General features: G+C 41.2%; 1 protein-coding gene across 2 annotated transcripts in view; it reads left to right on the forward strand.

Annotated features, from left to right (window-relative positions):
* The first annotated feature begins 4,800 nt into the window (after positions 1–4,800).
* The window catches only part of NR6A1 (nuclear receptor subfamily 6 group A member 1), a 235,111-nt gene continuing 212,988 nt past the window's right edge, over positions 4,801–26,923 (forward strand). For both annotated transcript variants that reach the window (XM_064378063.1, XM_064378068.1), the window contains exon 1: positions 4,801–4,900. In XM_064378063.1, the coding sequence (XP_064234133.1) occupies positions 4,801–4,900 (100 nt within the window). The remainder of the gene's footprint in view (positions 4,901–26,923) is intronic.

Below are 26,923 nucleotides of genomic sequence, written 5' to 3' on the forward strand. Positions count from 1 at the left end.
GGGGGAGGCGCGTGGGCTTCCCGCATGGACGCAGGTCCTGTTCGGAGAGCCGTGGGACCTTGGGCGTGTCCCTCCACCTCTGTGTGCCTCAGTTTCCTCATCTGTAAGATGGGGGACTCGTGCTTTCCTTTTGGAGTGGTTGCCAAGTTCGCATGAGAGATGGATATTCCCAGGGCATGTGAGCCCTTGCGGTGTCTGATACCACCATTTCTGGAGAGATGGGGTCTCACTCTGTTGCCTAGACTAGTCTCGAACTCCTGGGCTCAAGCAATCCTCCCACCTTGGCCTCCCAAAGTGTTGAGATTACAGGCATGAGATTACCCAGCCTTTCCCTTTTTTTGTGATTGGGTCTTCCTCTGTCACCCAGGCTTGAGTGGAGTGTTGCAAATACGTCTCACTGCAGCCTCAACCTCTCCAGCTCAAGCTATCCTTCTGCCTCAGCCTCCTGAGTAACTGCGACTACAGGTGCGTGCCACCACGCTGGCTAATTTCTGTATTTTTTGTAGAGATGGGGTCTCCTATGTTGCCCAGGCTGGTCTCAAACTCCTGGGCTCAAGCAATCCAGCCACCTGGGCTCTCAAAGTGTTGGGATTTTAAGTGTGCACCACCATGCCTGGTCTCATTTTCTTCACAGAATGTATCGCTCAATGGGACTGTCTTTCTTGTTGGTGTGTATGTTCCCTTGTGTTGGAGCATGACTTCCTAGGGCACATTCTTAGTTTCTCTCCTTGATAGAGCTCAGCAGTTCTCAAGGTGTGGTCCTTGGACCCACAGCCTCCGCATCACCTGATAACTTGTTAGAAATGCAAACTCTTGGCCGGGCAAAATGGCTTACACCTGTAATCCCAGCACTTTGGGAGGCTGAGGTAGGTGGATCAGGAGGTCGGGAGATGGAGACCATCCTGGCTAACATGGTGAAACCGTCTCTACTAAAAATACAAAAAATTAGCTGGGTGTGGTGGCACTTGCCTGTAGTTCCAGCTACTCGGGAAGCTGGGGAGGGAGAACTGCTTGAACCTGGGAGGCAGAGATTGCAGTGAGCCGAGATCGCGTCATTGCACTCCAGTATGGGCAACAGAGTGAGACTCCATCTGAAAAAAAAAAAAAGAAAGAAAGAAGAAAAAAATGCAAAAAAAAAAAGTAAATATAGTGTGTGTTCTTATGGACATAGACTATCTGAAAAAAAATGCAAGAAGTCAGCATGGTGGTTCTAAGAAGGAGATCCAGGGAGTAAGAGTTTTCATTGAATACTTGTTTGCATCCTGTGGATTTTGTAATGTGTGTGTCCTATCTATTCAAAAAATAGACAAAATGTACTTAAACGAAGTAGGCAGGGATTTCCTACCCCGGCACTTTCTCTGAATGCAGCCTGGTTCTGATTCTAGGGAGGACGAGAGCAAGGCTGCTGTCGCTAGAGGAACTCTGCCCCCTGCTGGCCATTCCCCCACATTACCTGATGATCTCTGGCTGCTTCCTCCTCACTCTCCTCTCCCTCACTGAATTCTGGTCACCACAGGTGCCTCAGCTTCTCAAATGGGCCAAGCCCTGATCTGGCCTTGGAATCTTGGCGCATGCTATTCCTTCCACCTGAAAGTCTCGTGGCCTCCCAAAGTGCTAGGATTACAGGTGTGAGCCACCACGCCCGGCCATTCCTGCCTCGTTCTTAGCTGTGTCCCTGTCTGGTCCTGTCTGTCTGCTGCTGCTGGCCTCAGGACCACGCCCCCTAAGATCCCTCCTTATCTTTAGATACATTCCTTTCCAGATCTTTTGTCTTGAGTCCTGCAGGTGGTAGGAGAGTCTTTTTCATCTGTCTTTCTGAGCCTGTGCCCACATTTGTAAACTGGGGGGAAAGTACTGATTTCTTAGGATTGTTGGAAGAAATGTAGAGAAATAAAAGGCAGGTGCTGGACTCGTAGTGGGTGCTTACTTCATAGGCCCTCTATGGTTACGACAGTGGCTAGGGTCTCAGCACAGTCATTTCCTGTGCTTTTCTCAGTTGTGTGGTATTTAACTCTTCCCAGAAGTGCTTTCAGAAGACATGCATCTGAGATTTAGGACCACTCTTTAAATAACATTAGTAACAGGTTCCATTTATTAGGCCAGACCTTTAATTGCTTTGCATGCATCGTTTAATTCTCATAGCATTCCTGCTAGGTAGCAACTATCATTTATTACCATCCCCTCTTAGAAAACAGGAAATAGACGCCAGAATTCACTCACCCAAGGCTAGCTGTTATTGCTGTTGTTGTTTTTGAGACGGAGTTTCACTCTTGTTGCCCAGGCTGGAGTACAATGGCACAATCTCGGCTCACTGCAACCTCTGCCTTCCAGGTTCAAGTGATTCTCCTGCCTCAGCCTCCAAAGTAGCTGGGGTAACAGGCATGCTGCCACCACGCCCGCCTAAGTTTGCATTTTTGGTAGAGATGGGGTTTCTCCATGTTGGTCAGGCTGGTCTCGTGATCCCCCCGCCTCGGCTCCCCAAAGTGCTAGGATTACAGGCGTGAGCCACTGCACCCAGCCAGGTAGCTGTTTTTCTTCATTCTTTCACCTAGTCAGTAATTATTTATAGAGAGCCTACTGTGTGCTAGATCGGTATTCAGCAGTTGGGGTTATGAGTGAGAATAAAGGGATGTAACTAGTCAGGCGGGTATGGGAAGGTTTGTGGAAGCGACAACAGAACTGTAGTCTGAAGGATTGGAGGAGATGTTTCCAGGGGCTGAGCATTTGGCTGAACTCTTCTGCCCATCTAAGAGGGTTGACTTAGAATCTTCATCAACTACAGAAAGCCCAGGGCTGTACGTTCCTGCAGTGCCACTTGGACTCCGATTGCATCTCCAGGGACAGAGAACTCACCACCTCCGGAGCCTGTGACAAAAAGGGGGATTCCCAAGAAAGGCCAGATGGTCTTGACATATTTTAGAACCCACAGCTGAGAGAACGGCAGGCCGTCCTCTCTTAGTCACAGGGTTTGGCTCCTGAAACACTGCTACCTAGCAGAGGGGATCTAGTTGTCCCCTGGTGGAAGGAATTAAGGAAAATGCTACTGAATAATTATTTAAACAGGATCTTGAAAGATGAATAGGAGTTTGGGAGTGGGTCGGATGAAGTCAGCTGCGTTCCAGCTTGAAGAAGCACAGGGTTCAGGTTCTGGTATGTGACAAAATGGAGCTGGAATCTCCATCACTCCTGGTGGACTTCATCAGTGTTGGATAGGGACAACATTGTTGGTGCCTCATAGAGGATGTATGAGGTTTAAACGGCAGAGCGTTAGGGTAAGTCTGCCGGAACAGTGGTGGGCACAGGGTACGAATGAAATAAAGGTTCACCAGTGTTGGTAAGGTCCAGCTGTCCGCAAGTGCAGCTGCAACCTGCGTAGCAGGTGAGGGAAGGTGTGTGGTGAGAAATATGGCCAAGGGTCAGGCCAAGCAGGGATACGAATGCCAGGACGAGGACTTAAATTAGGCAAAAATGACATAAAAGAGCTAAGGGATTGGTGGGACGGATGGGGACAGGAGAGGGCGAATGAGCGGCCAGAGAGGAAGCTGCAGCATGACCCGGCAAAGCAGAGGCGGGCAAAGCACCAACGTTCTCGTTCTTTGTCTTCAAACGGGCCAGGTAGGGTTTAGACCCGGGGCGGCAGCCGCGAAGACCTTTCCCGAAGGGGTCGCCGAAGGTGGACACCTCGGCGGGCCCAGTGACCAGTGGTCGCGCGCCACCTGGTGGCTGCAGCGGGTGGCTTCGGCCAGGGGCCGCAGAGCCTCTGCAAAATTCGGGATTTTGCTTCCAGAAAGCTTCGGGAAACTGAGGTGGAAGGTGCAGGGGTTCGGGATCTTCCAGCTGGACCCCGTCCTTATTCCAACCCTCTTTTACAGATAGGAAAACTGAGTAAAGGGGAGGGAGAACAAGGCTGGGGAAGGGATCCCTCTTAAAAGGAAGGTTTCAAGACACCTGGCGTCAAGAGCCTTCTTTAATGGCCCCAATGGCCCGGAGCTTAGTTTGCCCATCTGTTCCATGGGCAGGGGCAAAATGAAAGAGGAGGAGGGGAAACTTTAGTCTTTCCCGCCCACTCGGAGGTAAAAAGGCTTTAAAGGCTATCCCGGAAAGTAGAGTTTTATAGATTCCATTTGCATACGAACGCAGTCACCTCCAGTTAAACTCCGGTCCTTTAATCTCCGGTCCAATTTGTCCAGCAGCGGCAGCGAGAGGCCCTCGTGAGTACCTCCAAGCCCCGCCTCCAGGACCCCGCCCACAGGGCTGGGCTTCGTTGCACGTGCTCACCCGGCTCCCTCGCGATCCGCCTCCTTGGGAAGACTCATTGTTGGGGTGGGGGGTCACGAGGACTCTTAGGGAAATTTGACCATGGATATATCAAAATCAAGAGAAGGCCCGGAAGTATCCGCCGCTTACTACATAGATATCAAACGCTTTGTCATGGTTCTTGATATTGACAGACTTTAGTTTTCCCTTCTTAGGGCTTCCTATCCCTCCTCTACCCCTCCAGTTGGTGCGGTCGGCGTGGCCGGCCTCGCTGAGCGGACTCTAACTCCCAGCGTGCCCCGCCGGGCGGTGCGCGGCAGCGGCGCGTGACGTCAGGGGAGGGAGCTGGCCAGTGCTGAGGGGGCGCGGCGCGGAGGGGCGCGGAGCGGCGCGGAGCCGGGCGGCTAGGGGCCCAGAGAGCGCCGCGGCCGGGAGCCCGCGGGCCCCTGACAGCCTCCTCCCCTCGGCGGACGACGACCACGGCGACGAGGGAGCCGGTCATGGCGGAGCAGCGAACCCGGCGCGGACCCTAGGCACTACCGCATGGAGCGGGACGAACGGCCGCCTAGCGGAGGGGGAGGCGGCGGGGGCTCCGCGGGGTTCCTGGAGCCGCCCGCCGCGCTCCCTCCGCCGCCGCGCAATGGTGGGTGAGGGGCTTGCGACGCCTACCTAGGCAGGAACCGGCCTCCTGAGCCTCTTCCAGGGATCCCTCTCCTCTCAGCCGACCCTCGCCCCGGGAAGCCGCAGCGGCCCCGCGGCCCCTCAGCCCCTTAGCGTGGACCTTCACCCCCGTCCCCCTCGGCGCACTCTCCCTCTCCTCCCCCGTCTCGCTCAGGGTGGACCCTCCCCCTTCGTCCCCGTTCCCTTCCGCGCGGACCCTCCCCCTGCCCGGGTCCCTGGGCACCGAGCTTCATTTCCCCCTCCCCCCGTCCCCTCAGCACAGGCCTCCCCTCCCCCCGTCCCCTCAGCACCAATCCTCCCTTCTCTTCCCGGGTCCCCTCCCCCTGTCTTCCCAGCATCGAACCCTCTCCTCCCCCCGTACCCCCTCAGCGTGGAAGTCCCCCCCGCGGTCCGTCAGTGGGGGCATCCCCTCTCACTCGGGTCCCCTTCTCGCAGAGCCTCTCTTTTCCCTCACCGGGGTTCCTCCTCCCACCGAGGGCGCTCCCGTCTCGCTCTGCCGACCCAACTCCACAGCACCCTGGTACCGTTTAGCTTTCTAGAGCGTTTTCCTCCTCTGCAGCCCCGCGCGTCCCCCCTTGAATACTAGAAGTCCCCCGCCTCTGCCGAACCCCTGTTCGCTAGACATCCCCCAGTAGTTTTCTTTTTCGGACCGTCTCGCGCCTCTTGCTTTCCCCGCGCCTCACCTTCCCCAACGCCCCGCGCTCTCTGGCCGGCCTCAGCCCCTGCTCAGCCCCCCTCTCCACAAGGCAACGGCTTTCCCTGGCCTGGGGCTCCAGCCCGTCCCGGGGCCTCGGACACCTGCCTACTCCCGGCTTCTGCCCGGCAGGTCCCGGTCCCCACCTCTTGGTCTCAGTTCTCCTCTTCCTTGTCCCGATCCGGGACCCTGGGCGCTGAGAATCCCTCACCTGGCCCGGCCCTTCCTACAGCTCGCTCCTCGCCGGGACCAGGTCTTCAGGTTCCTCCGGGCTTCCTCGCCCCCCCCTCCCCCCCCTCCTCCTGCGGGGTGTTTTATTTGTATCTGTTTGATATTTTCCCCCTCGGTGTTTGCCGCGGAATGTTTTTATTGGTAACGTGTTAGGAGCTTTTGTGAGGTCGTAAAAGGTGAACTTTTGAACTTGGAAAGCGCCCTGGAGCAATTAGCGCAGGCGATCGCCCCGGGAGGCCTGCATTACAAAGGGTGCTCGCACCGGCCGGCAAACGCTCCGGCGGCAAACCCGATTTATTTATTTATTTGCCCTGTTTTCCACCTTTCACATGTCCTCATTTCCGAATAAAGGGAGGCTCTCAGAGATCCGTGCCTCCTCCCCTCGCTGCGCCATAAACTCGCAATTCTCTGAAAGATCTAGGACCGAACAGTGTCTAACAAGTAACAGATTTCAAATTGAATGCAAACACCCGGGACAGTTAGGAGGCACTAAAAATTAACTGCTTCACCAAGAAGTTTCTCAATCAGGACAGTGACCTGGCAGGTGTGAGGAAAGTAACCTGAAAATAGGTCACTTAGGCGCTCAATTGTTGAATGAGTGAGTAGCTACGGAGGGTGGAAATCTTAGGTTGGATCTGTGTCTTCATACGTTTATTAACTTGTCAAACATTTTGTTTAAGAGATCTGGTGTTTTTACTGAAGAGAAAAGTCCTTGTAGAAGAGAGCTTAGTTAACCTCACTTGATGTTGCTGATCAAAAATAGTGATGTTTTTCAAAGCTTTTTTTTTTTTTTTTAATGTGTGTATGATGTGTGTTGTCTAGGTGGCTGGCCGTCCCGTGGGCTGTGGCTGGCAACTAATTTCTGAATGTGAACATGTTTGAGATCAATAAAATTCCGTGTCACAAAGGGGGAAGCTGGAATCCAGTTAGGGTAGAAGGAGGCAGTATCATAGGAACAAAGGATTTCTTTAATGCCTTTGACTTTTTAAGCTAGTTTGTGTGGGGATTTGGTTTGGTATTAATTTGTGAATGTTGTAAATCCTGATCTAAAATTTCGCATGCTGATTTTTTTTAATCCATGCCCTAACCTATCTTATATCCCATATTAGCGTGTATGTTTCCATAATGCCTCCCTATGTAATACTTCCTGTACACCTGTGCGTATAACGTAGATCCTACTTTCAGTCCTATTTGAGAATAATAGTGTTGTAAGAGAAACCTAAGAACTGCATTTGTTATTAATTATTCATTAGTACATTTTAAAGAACTCAATGGTAATTTTAACTCTTAATCAGATTTCCTAGTCTCATTTCCTCAATTGGTCAGAACCATTTGAAAGAATGTTATCGAGCAATCCATTTAGGCTAAGGTGGCTTTAATATTTTACAGTAGTCTCAGTGGTACAGATGTTTTCTTTTTGCTGAAAATACAATAGGAACTTCTGGCAGCTTGATGAGCTTAAAATACACGAGACACTAGACCGTTGTGGGATATTTTTCAGTGTGAAGACTAGCATTGTGCAATGTTTTACAATTTATGTTCATTAGCACTTATGAAATAAACATGCTTGCAGAAGAATTGCCAAAAATTTTAAGTTTGCTTTTGGAACAATGGAACACATTTTTCCTTTTTTGCTTCCTAATTAATGTTTTTCTCCAAAAAAAAAAAAAGAAAGAAAGAAACTGCTTATTCTAAGCAGAAAATAAATGAATTATCTCTTTTTAATCCTAGGGATGGATTTCTATTTTGTATGAACTATTTCAAAAGACAGCTATCTAGATAAGGGGGTCTTTTGGTCTATGTCATTGAAGAAATAAACTGGAGGTAGAATCTTAGAAATGTTTTCCTACCGGAAACGCCATTGATGCTGAATTTACAGTCCTTTAAATGGTTTTTATTCTGTCAGAACAGAGTTTCTTTCTAGCTTTTTGATGCACCATCATCCTTCCAGGAATTCCCTGTGCTGACTGCGCTATTTTCAGTTGTTGCTTGTAGGTTTTCATAACAAACATGAACTCATTTAGTTGTAATAGAGGACTGCTCCCTTTTGGGATTTCAAAGGAAGATGAATGATTTGAGGAAGTGTATGCTGAATATTGCATTTGTTCATTTTAAGAGAATGAGGGAGTAGACTTTTAAATATTTAAAGCAAAGGAATGTTATAAGCTATAAGTAATTAAAAGCATATTTTATATAATTACACTTTAGAGGAAATGGGGAGAAATTCACTAAATAGCATGATGCTCTTTTCTCCTGCTGTCACCACGCCTTCCAAATGTTTATGCCGGAAAGTAGATTGGCAGATATTTCCCATGAGGATTTAACTTTTCAGTTCTGTGACTTTAAAAATTAAGTTAATTCTGATTTGCCTCAGAGTTTTTTTCTACTCCTGTTAGGAAAAAAAAAATGCAGTAGTACTGTTATTTCTTAGTATGTACAGCACACAGGTTTTTCTTTTTTTAGTAGCTTCTGTGACCTCCAAAGAAGAGTAGGGTAGACGAAAGGCGACAGTGAGCAGATTCATTGGTGATTTTGCACAGCTGAGGTGGGAGATGACCACATTTACAATCGCCGATATACAAGTCACCAAATTTTTCAGCAATTCTGATTCATGTAACCAAAACGTGATCATGACATGATTCCTAATCTATAATTCGTTCTGAATTCTGTAGCAAAAAGGTGTGTGCAGGCACATGTGCTAGCACATGAAAGGGAAGTAGATGAGGAGCTAATGAAATTAACTGCTGGTAAATTTCCAAAAATATGGCCAAATCATGCATTTCCATATTTTATTTATAATTTCCTGGTTTCTCATTCTCTACTTTTTTCCTGGGGTTTTGGGGCAAAGGTGGAAAATAGAGTTTAGATTAAAGTACCACATTTTAGAATAGTGGAGGATGGTAGGTAGAAATGCCAACTGTTGCTGTAAAATGGTAAAGGAAGTTTTTTACACCACCTCTAGTGCTTGTTGTGCAAGTTGGCTTTAAATTGCTAATGATGCTTGCATATTTTGGAGTTTGGAGCTGTGTTAGTTTCATCCTGTAGGAAGACTTACCACTTAGTTTTTACAATTGGGTAGATATTTATTGGTTGTGTTGAAAAATTGGTCTGTTAATGAATTGTGTTCAGATGGCACCTTCTGGCTTCAGTATTTCATAAAGCCAGGTTAGATTCTCCCACATTAGGAGACTTCATTGTCAGCAGATTCATCTAGATCTTCGGGGCTGGTCATAATTTTTGCTTCTTAAGTTTATTTTTTGTTTATAGCCAAATTAATGACACTTTTTCTGTTCAGTATTTTTTCCATGTAGAATAATTAAGTTGAAAGTTAAATTTGAGAAGATGTGTTTTGAGTAAATTTTACATTGTTGTGTCAGTCTACTTTTTTTAAAGTAGGACGGTAAAAGTGCCTTATTTCGTGAGTAAAACATTCTAGTCATGTGTGAAAAAGATCAGAATCGGAAAAATCAAAGTTCTGAATCAACAGATAAACATGCTTGTATTTCAGGAAAGAATACGTGTACTTGAAACTTAACAGAACGTAGCTATCTAATATGCCTACTTAAGTAGTGATCTGATATTCCCAAATCTTTGTGATACTTTAAGAGCATTTCTAAAACCAATTAAGTTGTGAAGGAAAATGTTTTCTTTCACATTTCTGTATTAAGATCAACCTTAACTTTTTAATTAAAGTTTTTCCTGGCTCAGGTAATTTCTTAAGGGTTTATGGATGCCTTTGATAACTAGGGTTCAGAAGTAGCAGAATTATTAAAAAATCAGCAAGAAAGTGGTTTGGTATTGAGCAGGTAATTCTTTCTTGGGTATTGAGCTTTTTAGAACTGAAGTTTCAGATTCAGCTGAGCTTAAATGTAAAAAACATCTTTAGATGTAACTTTGATATACAGTATTTCTAGAATCCAGCCCAGCCTTTTGTTTGTTTTCCACCATGGTTTGTCTTTAAGAAAAAAACAAGGGTGTTAGACTGTAACACCATTAGTAGGTAATGGAAAATGAGAAGAAAACCATTGTGAGATGTCTAACCTGTTTTTCAGTGTAGTGGAGAAATAACCACAAGAAAAAGAGGAGAGCATCATTTGAAATAATAAAGCATTTCCTACGGTATTTCGTTCTTCATTCTTTGTTACCTGCTGTTAAACAGCAGCCCTTGTAGAAAAAGCTTCTCAAAAAACCCAGATTTTTTCACTAGTTACAATTGTTTAAATAAGACTTTACTAGTGTAACCCGGTAATTCTAATTAACAGTGATTTAGCTTGGGAGCGGACCAGGATTTCCTCAGCTGGCTGCTGGGGAACTGAATTGCTTTTTTCCCCACCCCCAGCTGCACCAAATCTTTTGATCCCCAAGCTACAGTGGTTGTCATTTGAGAAAGCAAACTGCGAGAAAATAAGTTGTGAAAATAGCCTACTTTGAAACTTCATTTGCATTTTGGATTTTTGTTCTTAAGAAAATTACAGGAATAATTGAATTCCCAATTTTTGACTTGACAGAAGCAAACTGGCCAGACTCTTATGTTTAAATAGAAAATTCCTTAAAATTTTTTTGCTTTAAAAATTTGGGGGGCTGTTTTAATATTGACAGTCAGGATTTCAACAGAGAAACGATTCTAATTCTAAATCCACAGGAAGAATTCAGATGTTTTGAGTTTCTTTAAGGAGTGTGTGTTTGGGACAAATAAAGTTACGCAATGGAGTAGTTTTCATTCAGGGTGGTTTGTGGTTTCTCCATCAGCATTATATAATAAGCTCAAATACAGAATCACAGATTCTTATGTCTTATACTAACTAAACCATACAATTTGTTACATTGATTTGTTACATTACGAATTAACTTTAAAAAAGTGTCTTTAAATGATGAGGTCTCTGGATTCTAATTGTAAAGTCTACACCCTTCAATTTGTTTACACCAGAGAAGCTATTCAAGCATAAACCACAGATGGCAGTAGCAGTATATTTTTCTGTTTTCTGAACTGATTCTTGCCTTTAAGTTGGTGTCAGTTCTATGGGCACTGTTGATAAGTCACCTGGCAGGTGTAATGTTTCCAAAACCAATTCCCTGGGCAGCAACATGTAATCTATTCAGGGAAACAAATCCAGGCATTTGACTTGAAGATATACTCTGTGGGTGGTTTGACCCAGAATAATGACTTTGCACTCATTGCCCAAGTGAGAAATTATTTAAAAAATTTGGTAATAGTTATTGAGGGAGTTGTTAGAGTACTAAGCTATAGCACATTGGAACTGTAGTGGTGTTCTTAGCAGAGAATATGTCTAACAGATATTTGCTTGAACAACTATTTGCATTGGAAACAATTTATAACTCATTAGAAATACACTCGAGTCATATTTTGAGAGAGAAATGCATAACTAATTTCTTCATGTGAAAAAGATGGATAATCTTCCCAGCTTTTTATTTTCAGTTCCTCCTTACATTCCTCCTTACATATCATAGAATCGTGGAATTTTGGATCTGTGTATGAGAGCATTTTGGAGGTCTAGGAATGGGTTCTGCTTGCTCTTCCTACCCATGATTATAGTGCCCAAATTTCTGTGTTCTCTATTTTCCTCTAAAACATTGATGGAAAAAAGAGATGATTGATTAAATTTCCTGTAATATTTTATCTATGATGTTTCCTTCAGGTATAATTCATAGCTTAGGGATCAGGAAACATTTCAGTAACAAATCTACGTCAAAGTGAAATATAGATTGATTCAGTGAAGGGAATAGCTTAACCGTATAGTTCACTTTTCTTTTTTTATTTGTGATGGAGTCTTACTTTGTCGCCGAGGCTAGTGTGCTGGAGTGCAGTGGCACGATCTTGGCTCACTTCAGTCTCTGCCTCTTGGATTCAAGTGATTCTCCTGCCTCAACCTCCTGAGTAGCTGGAATTACAGGCATCCACCACCATGCCCAGCTAATATTTTGTACTTTCACTAGAGACGGTTTCACCATGTTGGCCAGGATGGTCTCGAACTCCTGACCTCAGGTGATCCACCTGCCTCAGCCTCCCAAAGTACTGGGATTACAGGAGTGAGCCTCTGTGCCCGGCAGTTTTCGTTTTTAAAACTAATTTTATTTAATTCAAGTGCCCATTTCAATCGTGAAGCTGTATCACCTTGGAAGATTTAAAAATTCAGTCTTTTAAAAATTCCTTATGGTCCACTGGATCAGATGCAATGTTCTTTTTATTTCGGCTAACTTCAATTTATCTAATTTAGTCTTTCTGTCACAAAAGAGAGAAAAGCTAGAAGACAGAACACTTCTGTGTGGCCTTATATTACTTTTTGTCCTACTTCCTCATCCCTTGCCTTTTATAATTTATAAACGAATAATGAAGTAGCACTCAGTTGTATTTTCTGCCATTCATTGACCATTCATTATTGTTTGTTTCAAACTTAATCTCTTTCCATTTATTGAATCCTTAAATGTATTTACCGTTGCATCTAAACCAGTGGTTTTCAAAGTGTGGTCTGCAAACCTCTGGGGGCGGGGAGGTCCCTGAGACCCTTTCAGGATGTTCTAAGAAATATGTTAATCATAATGCTAAGACATTATTTGCCTTTTTCACTGTATTGACATTTGCACTGATTTTGCAGAAACAATGTATAAAAAATGTTGGTCCCTTACCAGAAATCAAGGTACAAAACTGTATTAGTAGTCATTATATTCTTCACTTCCATGCACTTGTATTTTGTAAAAAGACTTTTCCGTTTAATGTCATCCTTGAAGCATTGAAAGTGATTATTAAATTTTGACCCTTGAAGTACATGTGTTTTTGATATTCTGTGTGACAAAGTGAAAAAGTACATGCAAAGCACTTCTAGTGCAAACTAAAAGTGGTTTTAAGGCAAAGTGCTTGTGTGATTATATTGTGATCTGAGCTAGCTACTTTTGTTCATGGAATACCATTTTTACTTGATTAAACTATATTTGATTCAGTCTTGAGCATTTGGCAGACCATTTTTTCTCAAACGAACAGTGAACCTGTAATATCAAGGAAAACTAACAGTATTGCTTGCCAGTAAATAAAATTTGAGCTTTCAAACAATAATTAGTTTTGGAAAATTTGTACTTGCCAATATGAGCTTGACAGCTTCCCAATGGTTAAAGCCTTTTCTGATGGATGATAAAATTAACAAAAGTGATTTTTGATATTATGAAATGGGTCAACATTTTGAAAATCTGCATGTCTCAGTAATGCAGTATTTTCTAAAAGATCTACGTGTGATATTACAGGAACCTGCATGGGTAAGAGATCTGTTCAAAATGCCAGATTGACCAATGGATTTTAATTTAACAGATTACACATAGTTCATTGATACAATTTTAAACTCAAACTGAACTAACCTTTAATAAAGTACCAGTTACTGAATTTTGGTGTCGTGTCAAAGAAGAATATCCACAATTACTTTAAAAAGCAAATACTTCTTCCTTTTCCGATTATACATCTGTGAGGCCAGATTTTCTGCCTATGCTTCAACAACAACAAAGAAATCACAACATACTGAATGCAGAAGCAGATAGGAGATCCAACTGCTAGAATTAAGCCAGATAGTAAGGAGATGAGCAAAATGTAAAACAGTGCCACTCTTCTAATTTTTAAGGTTTATTGGACAATTTTTCATAAAAATGTTATGCAGTGGATTTATTAAATTTAAATGGATTATTAAATATTTTAACTTTTTCATAGTTTTATTTTCCAGTATGATAAATATCAATACACAAAGCCGCATAAACATCGACCCTTTTGGGTCTTTCATAATTTTTAAGAATGTAAAAGGGGTTCCAGAGGACACTCAGGCCGAAATACATGAGAACTCCTGGACTAAATGTACTAACTAAATGTGTAAGAAGATGGTGACTTCACCAGATACCATTATTAGTACTTTTTTACTTTGGAGTTTTCTTATTTCACTCCATAATCGAGCTACTTTTATTGAAAATGAGTTCATATCATTTTAAGTTTTCTTTGCTTGGGAATAAGTGAAATTTGTGGTAGTGCACTCTTACTGAGTTCTCTGATAAAGCTTTTGTTACCTGTTAAATGAAACCTATTGCTTAACTGTTAATTATCTTGTGGCAGCAATTTTTCAAGAGAACCAGTGCCTCACCAAGGGTAGACTTACAGTTGTGGAATAAATCTGACAACACAATTTAGAGTCATTGCTATAAAACAATGAACTATTTATAGGAGATAAAGATCCTATCATGCTTTTTAAAACGCATCAAGAATAGTTTGCCTGTTTGCTTTCCTTAGACATGTTTGGCTATTACTGAGTCTTTGAGTTGTGATTTCGGTGATGCCATTTTGTAAATTGGTTTGCTTTTAACCTGGTTTTCACTGAGGTGGTAATAAAGTCTGTATAGGAGAGGCATCTCCTCCTCTGGTCTAAGAATATCCTTCCTAGTGTGAGTAACATTTTAGTGTAAGTCAATTACTGTGTTGTTAAAGAGTTAGAGATTTGCTCCTTAGGGTAGTTGCTAGGTAGAACTCATCCTGTAGTGGGCTTACTGGCTGAAGAAATGTCACATAACAATGTGAATAACAAGGAGTTACTGCGTTAGAACTCAAGGTGAGGCTTGGGTAGATGATGAAAGATCAGTGAGATAATTATTTAGGCTTCCTTCCTAAGACCTCTGTAATTATCTTGATGTTCTTGGAGTTTCATGTAATGTACCTTCAAAAACATTTTTGTGTTCTGTGGGGATTGCAGCTTAGTTATAAGAAAATACAAACCTTTTTTATCTTAATGTTTGGATTTCAAGATTCACATGAAATCTTCAAATGCATTCTTCAATTAGGTTAAATTGCTTTAATTACTAGACCTAATACAGTTGGCTTTTTTTTCTTCCATATTCTTACTGTACTCTTGAAATCTAAACTGTTGGGAGACTTCCTCTCTCTAGTCTTGGAATCCTTCCCCCAAGATGCCTTTTTAGCAGGATAATAAACCACCTGGGGGAAACCCCCCATTGACATGCATTTAGAGGGCTTTGTTTTTTGGAAATGGCAATAGTAGTCCCATCCAGGGAGGAAGGATTTTGGTTAGATGGTATGCGAGGGAAAAAGCAGGGACTCAGGAGTGTGGCCGAACAAAGATCACAGCTATGCGACTTTGTCACTTGACTTCTCTGAACTTTAGTGTTCTCATTTAACATTAATAGCTAACATTTACGTAGTGCTTGTTATATAATCTAAATACCTTGTGTATATATATTCTCATAACTCTGAGGTAGGTGTTCTGTTATTATCCCCATCTTACAGGTGAAAACTGAGACCCATAGAGTTTAAACTTCCAGATTTCACAGCTAGTAACAGCATTAATAATTTGTTTTGTATAGTTAACATCCCCTCTCCTCCCATATACTCTGACATTTCTGAAATTGATTGTAGGGTTATAAGGATTAGTGGCAAGGTCTGTAAATTGCCAAGCATAATATCTGCCTAAAAGCAGAAACCTAAGAATCTAGGGCATTTATTGGAGAGGCCCAGAATTCAGCTTCTATTGATTAGAGAGACAAAAAGGCCTACTCTTAGAAGTTGCAAGTGACCTTTTTCTTTTCCCTCATGTTGGCTTTTCTGCCCGCCTGTCCTCTTGCCCTCCTTCCTTCCTTCCTTCCTCCCTCCCTCCCTCCTTTCTTCCCTCCCTCCCTCACTCCCTCCTTCCCTCCCTTCCTTCCCTCCCTCCCTCCCTCCTTCCTTCCCTCCCTCCCTCCCTCCTTCCCTCCTTCCTTCCTTCCTAGAGTCTTGCACTGTCTTACAGGTACAGGCTGGAGTGCAGTGGCACTGTCTCGGCTCACTGCAACCTCTGCATCCTTGATTTAAGTGATTCTCCTGCTTCAGGCTCCCGAGCAGCTGGGATTACAGGCGCCTGCCACCATGCTCGGCTAACTTTTGTGTTTTTAGTAGCAACAGGATTTCATCATGTTGGCCAGGCTGGTCTCAAACTTGTGACTGCAGGTGATCTGCCCACCTCAGCCTCCCAGCTCATGTTGGTTTTAATAAACCATTGGCCAGAAAACAATTTTGCCAAATCAGGGACAATCTTCAGTGAACACAAGGGGTGCTAAGGAATGAAGGTGTTTTGAGTTACTCAGGGCCAGGGTTACAATGTCTTTTATCTGCATCCTAAGCACTGAGAATTGGTGTTCCATGAATACTGAATGAATGAAAGGGTCAAGTCAGGAATATGAGTCTTCTGCTTATATCAGCGTCCCTTGCTGGTAGTCAGAGAAAGTCTACAAAATACAAGCGAAAGGAATATGCTTTTCAGCAACTTGAGGAAATTGGAGCCAATATCTAAGTCAAGCAGTGTGGTGAAACAAATCCAAGGCTTGTTGGGCCCTCCTGGGACTAGAATGTAGTTTCTCTTTGGCAACATGGTTCTCCTGTAATTTAAAGTGACTAGATACTCCAGATGAAGACGAGATGGCCAGTAAACTAGTGGCTGTTTGCTTGACTGCATTCGGGAATGCAGCTTAGGAAAAGGTGGTCTTTGTCCTGTGTACCTTTTTTTATTTCTGTCACACAAAAGAAATATAAGAACTAGTTGTTCAAAACTTATAAAATACAGAAAGTGATTTCCTAGTGAAAAGAGAGATAGTAAGAAAGATGTAAAAGAGGATAGGCAGACTGGGTTAGTAGATGATGTTAGCAAAGTAGTTTGAGTAGGAAAAGACTTCAGAGAGGAGCCCAAACATTGAACGGTTTTGAGGCCCGAGAGATACATTATGCCTAGGTTCTGATTCTAGCTCTGTCTCAAAGGCATGTCTCTATGGGTCTACGTATAAAAATGGAGAAGCTAAATTAGATAATCCTTGAATGGATTTTCTAGGTTTCTGATGGAATGAATTGGAAAAAAACAGGAAGTTGTAATTTAGAAAAGCCCTGCCTAAAGCAAACAGCTGTGGTACTCACCACCCAGATTCTCTGGGATGATTTTGATTTTAGATACTGTTCAGTCATCCCTCTAAGAATATTTGCATTTACCAAACGGTTTCCCTGTTCTGCTTTAGAACACTTGGCTACTTTAAAGTCCGTGGGATCACATAATTTACCTGTAAATTTCATTCTTTGAGTCTGCTTTATAGAAATGTTTATAGTTACAGTTCTGATGTTATGAAAATTTGTAATGTAAATTTGAAGTAAGTTATGGAGTATTTCATTTGTTTTTTTAAACAAGATCACTTTTTTCACTTCTAACCCCTCCATGCCACTTTTTCTTGTTTTTGAGTACAGTTTCATTCACTGAGTCAAACCCATAGTTAATTTTAGAGTTTTTCCTCATTCCTTGTAATGGGATATTTATCTGCAAAACTCATTGAACACTGAGAAGAGTGCTGTCTTCTTGAGATTAAATGTGCTTCATTTGAGAAGGTGGATTCATTAAGGAAAATTGCAAAACAGAAGGGAAACTTCCTTAAATGCTGCTGGTTTGTAGAAAGGGAACCCAGCAGGAAAGGGGAGAGGTGCATGGGGGAGGGGTGAAGTGAAGAGTGTAGCAGGGTAGCTGCAGTTGAAATATTCATCAATCATTTTACTGGCACCAGGAAACCAATCAGCCTTTTAGAGGAGAGAACTTAATCAATCACCTAATGTGGGAAAATACAATTGCTTTCCCACAAAAAAATATTCCCTTTTTTGGTGACAGATCGAATCTGAAAGATACTTGGGTTCCCTGGAATTCAGAACTGACTGCAAGCAGTTGTTGAAAGTACTACTGTGAAGAAGTGCATTTAACATTTGGAGATAAAATTTCCTGTCTGCTGTGAGCCTTTTCAAAATATTTCAAAGTAAGTTTGCTTTTCCTACAGTGTGCCCATCAAAAAATAAATACTGAGCATTTATGTACAATCCAAAGTATGTGAAACACTGTAAATTTATTCTCCAAAGCTAGTTTCAGAGCATAGATAAGGACTCCTGGCTGGAGAATACACAATGTTTCAAATGCCTTGTTTGGAAAGCAGGGTTAGAGCATTGTCTAAGGAACATATCCTGGGAAACGCCGTTGGAAGTGCTTGCATATAAATAAAAGCAGGAGAGATACAGCTGCATCTTGTATTTAGGTTTTAAATACTTGTGATTTCTGAGGGTCTGTCTGCCTGAATTGCCTGTGGCCTTTAGGTCCTTCGGTTCTTAGATGTGAGCTGCTTAAGAATCCAGTGTTTTTAAAATTAATGCATGGTCGGCCGGGCGCGGTGGCTCACACCTGTAATCCTAGCACTTTGGGAGGCCGAGGTGGGTGGATCACCTGAGATCAGGAGTTCAAGACCAGCCTGGCCATCATGGTGAAACCCCATCTTAAAAAAAAAAAAAAATTAATGCATGGTCACTGAAGACAATATGGAAAACGAAGGGAAAATAACCTATAATCAGACTACTAAGCAACTTTCATTAACATTTTCTTCTAGACATCAAGTCCTAGTTTTTTTCTCATTTTTTTAGTCATACAGCATATACTATTGTGTTTTCTGCTTTTTAATTTTAAATGTTTTTCTCCTGTTAAAATCTTCACTCATTCAACATCAAGTTATCTGCAACTTTTGATAGATGTATGATAGCCCATTGTTTTTCATTGCTGGCTATTTAGATTTTATTTTTTCAATGTTATAACAATGCTGCTCACACTATCTTTTGCTTTCTTTTATCTTGGCTTATTTTGGGGGATAATTTTGAGAAGTATATGTCTATTTCAGTGTACCCTCACCAACAACTAGTTTAATTTACATTGAGATACCTTGTATACCATGTGCTGTCAGCGGCACTTATTTATTTTAATACATGCCTGGTGCTTGAGATAGAATTGAGATACTGTGGATAGGCTCTTTGCTTTTTCTTTTTTTGGGGAAAGAAAGCCATTCCCTCATCTTTTTTTTTTTTCTTTTTGATTCTGTCACTAGAATGTTGCTCCACACCCTCATCCCAGTATCTCCAGCCTGGTCAGAGCCGTGCTTAGGAACCCATCTGAGGCTTCCTTCTTTCTTATAGATATGGGTGAATGGTTGGCAAAGACATTCTAGAGCCTTCTGTGGTTGCCTCTGAAAATCTTGGGATGATAAGTTGATGTGCCTGTGTCTTCTAATGCAATTATATCATCTAATACACAGGCTTTACTGTGTCTTAAGACCTACACCTGAGTGTGAATAGAAATTAAGTACATGGAGAGAGATTTTAAACTTGCATTCCTTTAGAAATCTGCATGGGTTTCTATCCTGATCCTGCGGAGTGTTTGATGGTGAAAGAATCTAAATAAATCTTTTAAGAATTTGAAGGCATTCAGGTTTTAACAGGTCTGGTTTCAGAATGAAAATAGGAACATTTTGGGAATCCAGCTATCTATATCTTTCTATTAAAGCATAAGTCATATTTGCTGAAATTAAAATTAAGGAGTCTTTAGACATTTTTAAAGTTTATCTTGATTGAAAGTAAACATGAACAGTTGAAGATCATTTGCTCTGCTGCTTCATGCTTACCACTGGTGGTCAGAAACTTGTAATTTGCCAACACAGGTTTTATAATGCTTTTTAATAAGAAAATGAATAAGCCAGCTGCTCTTTCCCTCAACTATAGTGAGCACAAACCTCCTCAAATCCTGATTAGTAATTAAAAGCCTTGAGATGACCTTGAATCCAACTGAACTACAAAAGCTGTCTTGAGTTAAATTTATAGCTTTTGTCAATTTCAAAAGAATTGTATTCTATTTGCTAAAACATTAAGCGTAGCCTTGGGTGTACATTGGAGATCAGAAATAATTAATAAGAGGTACTATTAAAGTGCAAAGAGAAGCCCAGTATGGGCTACAAAGATAATTAAGTTTGTCATCTATTTGTTGATCATTTAAAATAAGTACTTGAAAAGGTTTAAGAGAGGGTGGCATTTTTCAAAGTGTCATTTTGTGCTATTCAGATTTGCTGAAAAGATCTATCTTTTCCCCATCTTAACATCAAAGAGGTTTTTGAACCCAGTGGGGAATCAGAACAAATATTTAACACTTTTTTAAAAGTAAGTTTAATTGATTCTTAAAATATTTTACGCAGTGGGAATTTTGTTAGTGAAAGTTTCTGACTATAGTCAGGCAGTGTAAAAGTAAAAATATTAATGTTTTAAAAATGCTTTATATATGAGCCAAGTCTTAAGATCTAAGAATAAAGAACTTTTCTGCTTACCAGAAGGGTAGAATATATTCTCAGTTGTTTAGAGAGCCTTGAAGTACTATCTTATTGATAGAAAGAACCTTGACATTGTTGCTATAAGAAAAGTTAGGTTTTATGTGTCAATAGGTCAGATAAGACATGTCTTCCAGCATCATAAATGTGGTAACTCCCTGAAGAGTCCAGCAGTAAAGCAGATAGTTTGAGCAAGCACTAATGTGTTACATAGATCTTGCAGATTTTAGGATTGTTTTAGTTACTGCATTTATTTAATGAGACTAACGTAGTCACACTTAGATAATAATAATCATGAAATTATATGCCAATATGCTTGTGAATGAAACCAACATAATGAAAACTTTGTTAATACATAGCGGGATTGCCAGTCTGAGAGTCTGTAATGGAAGTTGTCAAGCAATTTCAGTTCTGCAAAATTTGATCTGAAATCATGTGAGCAGTAAGTTTGTTTAGGCTAAATGAGATCTCTGAAATACTGACTTTTGCCTGAAATATTTCCATTTAGTCTGGTGGTAATGTGACTCAGCCTCTGAAAAGCAGATCTTTGCAGAAAAGAGTTACTATATTAATAATAGACAAGCTTTAGCAGTAAGAGGGCAGGGGTTAAAAATTGTTTCAGGAAATTGTTAGGATGTAGTGATAACTACGTGCATTAGAGCCTGAGCTTTAAAGTTAGACCTGGGTTTAAATACTGTCTTTTATTTTCTTGTGATTTTTTTTTTTTGGACAGTTGGGTGGAAGGGGGTGGTATATGTTTGGGGAGGAGATACTGGGTGGAGGGTGGTAAAAGGATGTGGAGTCGCCACACAGATTATTGGAGAATGAAATGAGGTAGTTTGTTGAAAACCTAGAAAGTAGCTGTGTTACTTAAAGTTTCTGAGTTAATTTCCTTATCTGTAAGTAAAGTTAGTATCATCGATCTCATAGATATGGCGGACCAGTTTACCACAATCGAAGTCATTGAAAACCTGTTTGCCAGATGTTCAGTTTACCCAATATTCCATTCAATAAAAGACAATTTGCTGAATCTAATCTGTAGACTTTACAGAACCCGTTGTCAATCTCCTTTTTCTTAAATGTTCCCCACCAATTTTTCCCTGTTTCTTCTTTCCCTTTTCCTATATATTTCTCCCCTACCTGCTGTGGTACAGACAAGGATGTATGTTTCTACCAGCAGAGGTCCTCTCTGCCTCAGTTCTCTCCAGTTGCAGTGTAGAGACAAACTGAACATCTTGAAACTGCTGCTATTCCAATGGTCAGTTCTAACTTGGCAGAAATCCTTAAAAGCTAATTGAACCATCCCATCAATATGAATGTTATAAACTGTCCAAATAGTTAAAACAAATTTTTGATAAATTTAAAGAACTGGCTATTTGGAGATTTGGCAATTTGGTGAGTTGGCTTGGAATTATCTCATGTATAGGTTTGCAAAAATTTGGCAATATATTTAAAATAAAGTGCCTATTACTACTACAAAGTGGTAGGACTATAGTAAGTACTATCTAAAGTTGGTGTTCTTTTTCTTAAAGCATTCCTACTGTGAGTTGGAACTCCTCCTCCTCCCAAGGGTTTTCTCCCCTGTGGGCTCTAGTTTGATAATATCGGATGATAAAGTAATAAAGACTGGTTATGGACCACCTGGTGACTTTCTTTTCCATTATAGAGTTGTTGAATTTGCCCAAATGAAATACTTTATTTTGGCTTGGACTTCTGTTATAAAATGGCCCTTCCTTCCTTGGTGCCCTTTGGGGTTTGACTTCTCAGTGATTTAAGATATGTGCTGCTTTTCTGTAGCACTTTATTCCCAGTCACTTGCTTATAAGTAGAATTATGAGCCTTAGGAGAATAGATTGCAGCTTTATCAGGGTAAAAGCAGGGCTAGGTCCCTGGAGGTTCTTAGAGGGAAGTATTACAAGCAGAGCAAATGCTCCTGTCTCTGATATACAGGAAGCCTGGCTTCCCCACCCCCTACCCAAAGTCTCTCTCTGGAGGTCTCTAAAAAGGCTTTCTGGTAATACCATTAAAAGGGAAGGGAACAAATAGTTGTTGAACACTCTGCACTAGGCGCAGACCTAAACTAATTTATGTGATCCTTTCTATAACTTTTCTTTGGATAGGTGATGATATTCCCCTATTACAGTTGAGTAAACTGAGGCTTAGAGTTGAAAATAACCTACTACTAATCACTACTCTGCTAAACCAGTTTTTTTTTAAGACCGAGTCTTGCTCTGTTGGTCAGGCTGGAATGCAGTGGGGTGATCTTGGCTCACTGCAACCTCTGCCTCCTGGGTTCAGGTGACTCTCCTGCATCAGCCTCCCAAGTAGCTGGAACTACAGGCATGTGCCACCACGCTTGGCTAATTTTTTTGTATTTTTTTTTTTTTTTTTTTTTTAGTAGGGATGGGGTTTCACTGTGTTAGCCAGGATGGTCTCGATCTCCTCACCTCGTGATCTGCCCACCTTGGCCTCCCAAAGTGCTGGGATTACAGGCGTGAATGACTGTGCCTGGCTTAAACCAGTATTTTTAAAACTAAAATTTTTTCCTGTATCACCACATGATTTTTGTCATTTTCTAATGTATTGTTTTTTAATATTTTAAATATTGAATAGTGTTAACATTCTGCAACCCAACATTTATTTTAAAAGGAAAGTTTTTCATTGGCCTAAATGAAAAATTATTTGCCACAAATAGAAAGTAACAATGAAAAAAATTTAATGACAATAGAATTATGTTAAATTCTAGGTGCTATTGTCTGCCAAAGTCTCTGACTAGGCCTTTGTTAAAGAGATTAGTAAGCACTAGAGAGGCAAAACTAACACCAGATTTTTCTTCTGATGTAATCAGAAGGATTGAAGGAGAATGGAAAAGGTGTAATAGCTTTGGAATGTTTTAAAATGCTTTCTGTTTGTGCTGTTTAAAATCTTCCAGTGGTCTCCTTGCTTTGGGAAACACTGACACAGGTGATGGTGTGTGTGTTTTACAAATGAGTAAACTGAGGCTTAGGGAAGGAGAAATTTGTTCGAAGTTGAAACAGTCCCACAGGCCTTATACCCCGTCCTTACTTTTCTTTCTCTCCTTTCATCTTTCGTCCTTCCTCTTGGCTCCCTCTCCCTGCCTCTCCTCTTTTCTTCCTCATCCTCTAAGATAATTCAGCTAACTCCAGAGTAGTGTAGAGATTTTTATATGCGTTTCTCTGATGTCTTTTTTTTCCATGTAATTGATGTGAGATAGGATTTCAACTTTAAAAATTTAGGTCTTTCTCAAAACATTGCATTTCTTAGTGCTTAGTGAATTCTAGAAGTTGGGTGTAAAATATATAGTAATTTTCTAGGGTACTTGCACCCCTGTATAAATGATTTGTTGAAATAACTGTAAAGACATCATAAATGTTCCCTTGCCACCTCATTAGATAATGCTGGAAAAGTGAGCTTGAGAAAAGGTCTTGCCAGCAGTTTTTGAAACAGATGTTATCTCAAGTGCATTAAAGGGCAATTTCTTTGATTTTATTGCCTGTTGTAGTTTTGTAATTTATATTAGGAATTATGTTTAATTACCATTTTATTGTGTTAATGTTCTTTTGGAAACAATAGGTAGCTGATGCAACTTTACCATAATTGGAGCCTAGATTATAATTTGAATTTTAAAAACTTCATTAAAAAATTGTTTAATTTTAATTTGATTTTGTCTTTAAAACTTTCTGAATAAGAAAAAACCTATTGTCATATTTTCTTTTTTTTCTTTTGAGACGGAGTTTCACTCTTGTCCAGGTTTGGCACAATCTCGGCTCACCGTAACCTCCTCCTGGGTTCAAGCAGTTCTTTTGTCTCAGCCTCTTGAGTAGCTGGATTACAGGCATTTGCCACCACATCTGGCTAATTTTATACTTTTATTAGAGACGAGGTTTCTCCATGTTGGTCAGGCTGGTCTCAAACTCCTGACCTCAGGTGATCCGCCTGCCTCAGCCTCCCAAAGTGCTAGGATTACAGGCATGAGCCACCGTGCTTGGCATCATTTTTTCTTACTTAATTTATTATTATTTTGTTTTTTGAGATGGAGTCTTGCTCTGTTGCCCAGGCTGGAGTGCAGTGGTGTGATCTCGGCTCATTGCAACCTCCACCTCCTGGGTTCAAGCCATTCTCATGCCTCAGGAGCCTGAGTAGCTGGGATTACAGGTGCATATCACCACACACAGCTAATTTTTGTATTTTTGGTAGAGATGGGGTTTAACCATGTTGGTCAGGCTGTTCTTGAGCTCCTGACCAAGAGATGTGCCCATCTCAGCCTCCCAAAGTGCTGGGATTACAGGTGTGAGCCACCTTGCCCTTCTGTCTTATTTAATTTTGTATTGTGACTTTTGCTTCTTCAAATACAAAAGGAGAAATTTTGTAATGCTGTTGTTTAAAAAGTTTGTTCCACTAGATACTAAAAGAAAAAAATTCAATTCTGGATTATTTTAAATGGCATTCTTAAAATTCTTTATGGAAACACTGCACTTTGAAATAAATTGAGGATTTTTTAAAGAAATTACAGTTATGGTAATTTTCCCATTTCTAATTTATTGTATTTTGCCTGTGCTAGCAAAATCTCTGAACATTTACTGTGGATTCTTGATAAATCATCTTGTGACACCTATTTTTAATAGATTTTTAATCCCAGGGACCAGACTCATGTATTGTATGGCAGGCCACACTTGGCTTAATTGATATTTTAGTAAAATTTTTCTGATACTTGGTGTAAACTAAAATATGTAATTCATTGCTCTGTGACACTTGGAATTCAGGGTCTCAATCCAGAGCTTAGCTCAGGGTAAGGAGGTTTGTCAGCATGCCTTGGTATGAAGTAATGAAATAAGGAAGGCTTAGGAGTTTGGAATGTTATTATCAAGCTCACATGTGCTCTATCTAGAGTAATTTTTACCACTTAAATTGTAAATCACACACATAAAAACTTAATTTTTCTCTCCTTAGAGCATACATTGAACTTTTTATGTTTTTGTTAGAAAGTTTTGGTCTCAGCTGATTTCTTTGCTAAGTTGTAATTTAACAATTCTGTTGATGTGCAGTATTAGCCTAATTAGTACTTGAGTGTGACTAGTGTCTTTCTCTGAAAATTTGGTAGTAAATGGTTTGCCTTTCTTTTTTTCTTGAAATAAAATTTATTGTGTGCCCACTGTGTGCTAATTATGTGCAGCAACCTTAAGGAGAGTAACATTATTGTCATTTTGCTGATGAGAGAATCCAGAGCAAGTTAAGTGACTTGGCCCTTGCAGGTAGGAGAGATGGGACTCAGGCCCAAATGTGTCTGATCCAAGACTTACACTCTTGGAATCTCAGCACTAGCTTCTGGTAGAGGATACAAACGGCCATTTGTACCTTAAGGAGTCTAGTATTCAGGAGACTGTGCTTTAATGGTAGATGCAAGAATTAAAGCCAAACTTAATTTTTAGCCATGGAGACAAGTATGGTCTTTGAAAATTGCTTGCTTAAAAATCTTGACCTTTTTTTCTTAACTGATCTTTTTTTTTTTTTTTTTAAACATGACTTTAGGCCAGGCACGTGGTGGCTCACATCTGTAATCCCAGCACTTTGGGAGGCTGAGGTGGGTGGATCACAAGGTCAAGAGATCGAGACCATCCCAGTCAACATGGTGAAACCCTGTCTCTACTAAAAATACAACAACAACAACAAAAAATTAGCTGGATGTGTTGGTGCACACCTGTAGTCCCAGCTACTCGGGAGGCTGAGGCAGGAGAATGGCTTGAACCCGGGAGGTGGAGATTGCAGTGATTTGAGATTATGCCACTGCACTCCAGTCTGGCAACAGAGCGAAACTTTGTCTCAAAAAAAGATGCCTTTATGTATTTCTAAGGAGAAGAGCAAAGTCAAAAGCCAATTTGTGGTGTTGGAGAAAGATGCTGTTATGAGGTTTAGAACAAATCCTTGCCAATGGGCAGGCAAAGAAGCAAAGAGACTCTTGCTTAACAATGCTGGCCCTGGGCATGGGACACAAGCAGAACTCTGTGTGGAATGGGAGAGACTTTTGATCCTTAATGCCTTTAAGGAAACATAGCAAAATAGCATTAGGCTCTTAAATACTATTTGATACAAGATGAAGAGTGAATAATATAAACTAGTAACATGAGAGCCTTAACATGGTAGGGACTGAAAGTAACCACTGTGTCTATATGGTCTCAATTTCCAGGTCAGCTTGTATTAAAGTCTGCCTTGCTGACCTTATAAGTATGTTATTCTCATTTGATATCCTTAGTCAGTATTTACTTTTTAAATAGTATGGTCACTGTGACTTATTCAGGAATGTGAGGCATATTTAGAGAGAAGATTGTTAAACTCAGAACAGCTGTATACCAAATAATCATCTCTTACTCTGGAAGCCCAGTTGAACTGTAGGGAAATAGGAATGCAGTTCTAACACTGTTTGTGCTAATGTATGTTAATGCTAGAAGAGGAACTTCTAAGCCTGTTAAACTTACAGTAGGTATCAAAAATGGTAAGGAAATGTGCATTATATAAGTAAGACTGTGATTTTAGTGGGGCAGTGAATATCTGTAGTGCTTTAAGAAGCTGGTGTGGTGGTGTGCATCTGTAGTTCCAGCTACTAGCGAGGCTGAGGCAGGAGGATTGCTTGAGTCAGAAGTTCGAGGCTGCAGTGTATTATGATCATGCCTGTGAATGGCCACTGCACTATAGCCTGGGCAATGTAGTGAGATCTGTCTCTTAAAAAAAAAAAATCCTATTTATTTTATTGATTGGGTGATCTGAGATCTGAATGGATGGCCCAAAGGTCAGTTTTCACATGAACACTGCAACCTCATGAAGAGGCCAACATCTCAGTAATAACACTGGGTGATGACT

Source organism: Aotus nancymaae, unplaced genomic scaffold (assembly GCF_030222135.1).
Source record: "Aotus nancymaae isolate 86718 unplaced genomic scaffold, 86718_ANA_hifiasm-v0.15.2.pri h1tg000003l, whole genome shotgun sequence".
Classification (NCBI taxonomy): Eukaryota; Metazoa; Chordata; class Mammalia; order Primates; family Aotidae; genus Aotus; species Aotus nancymaae.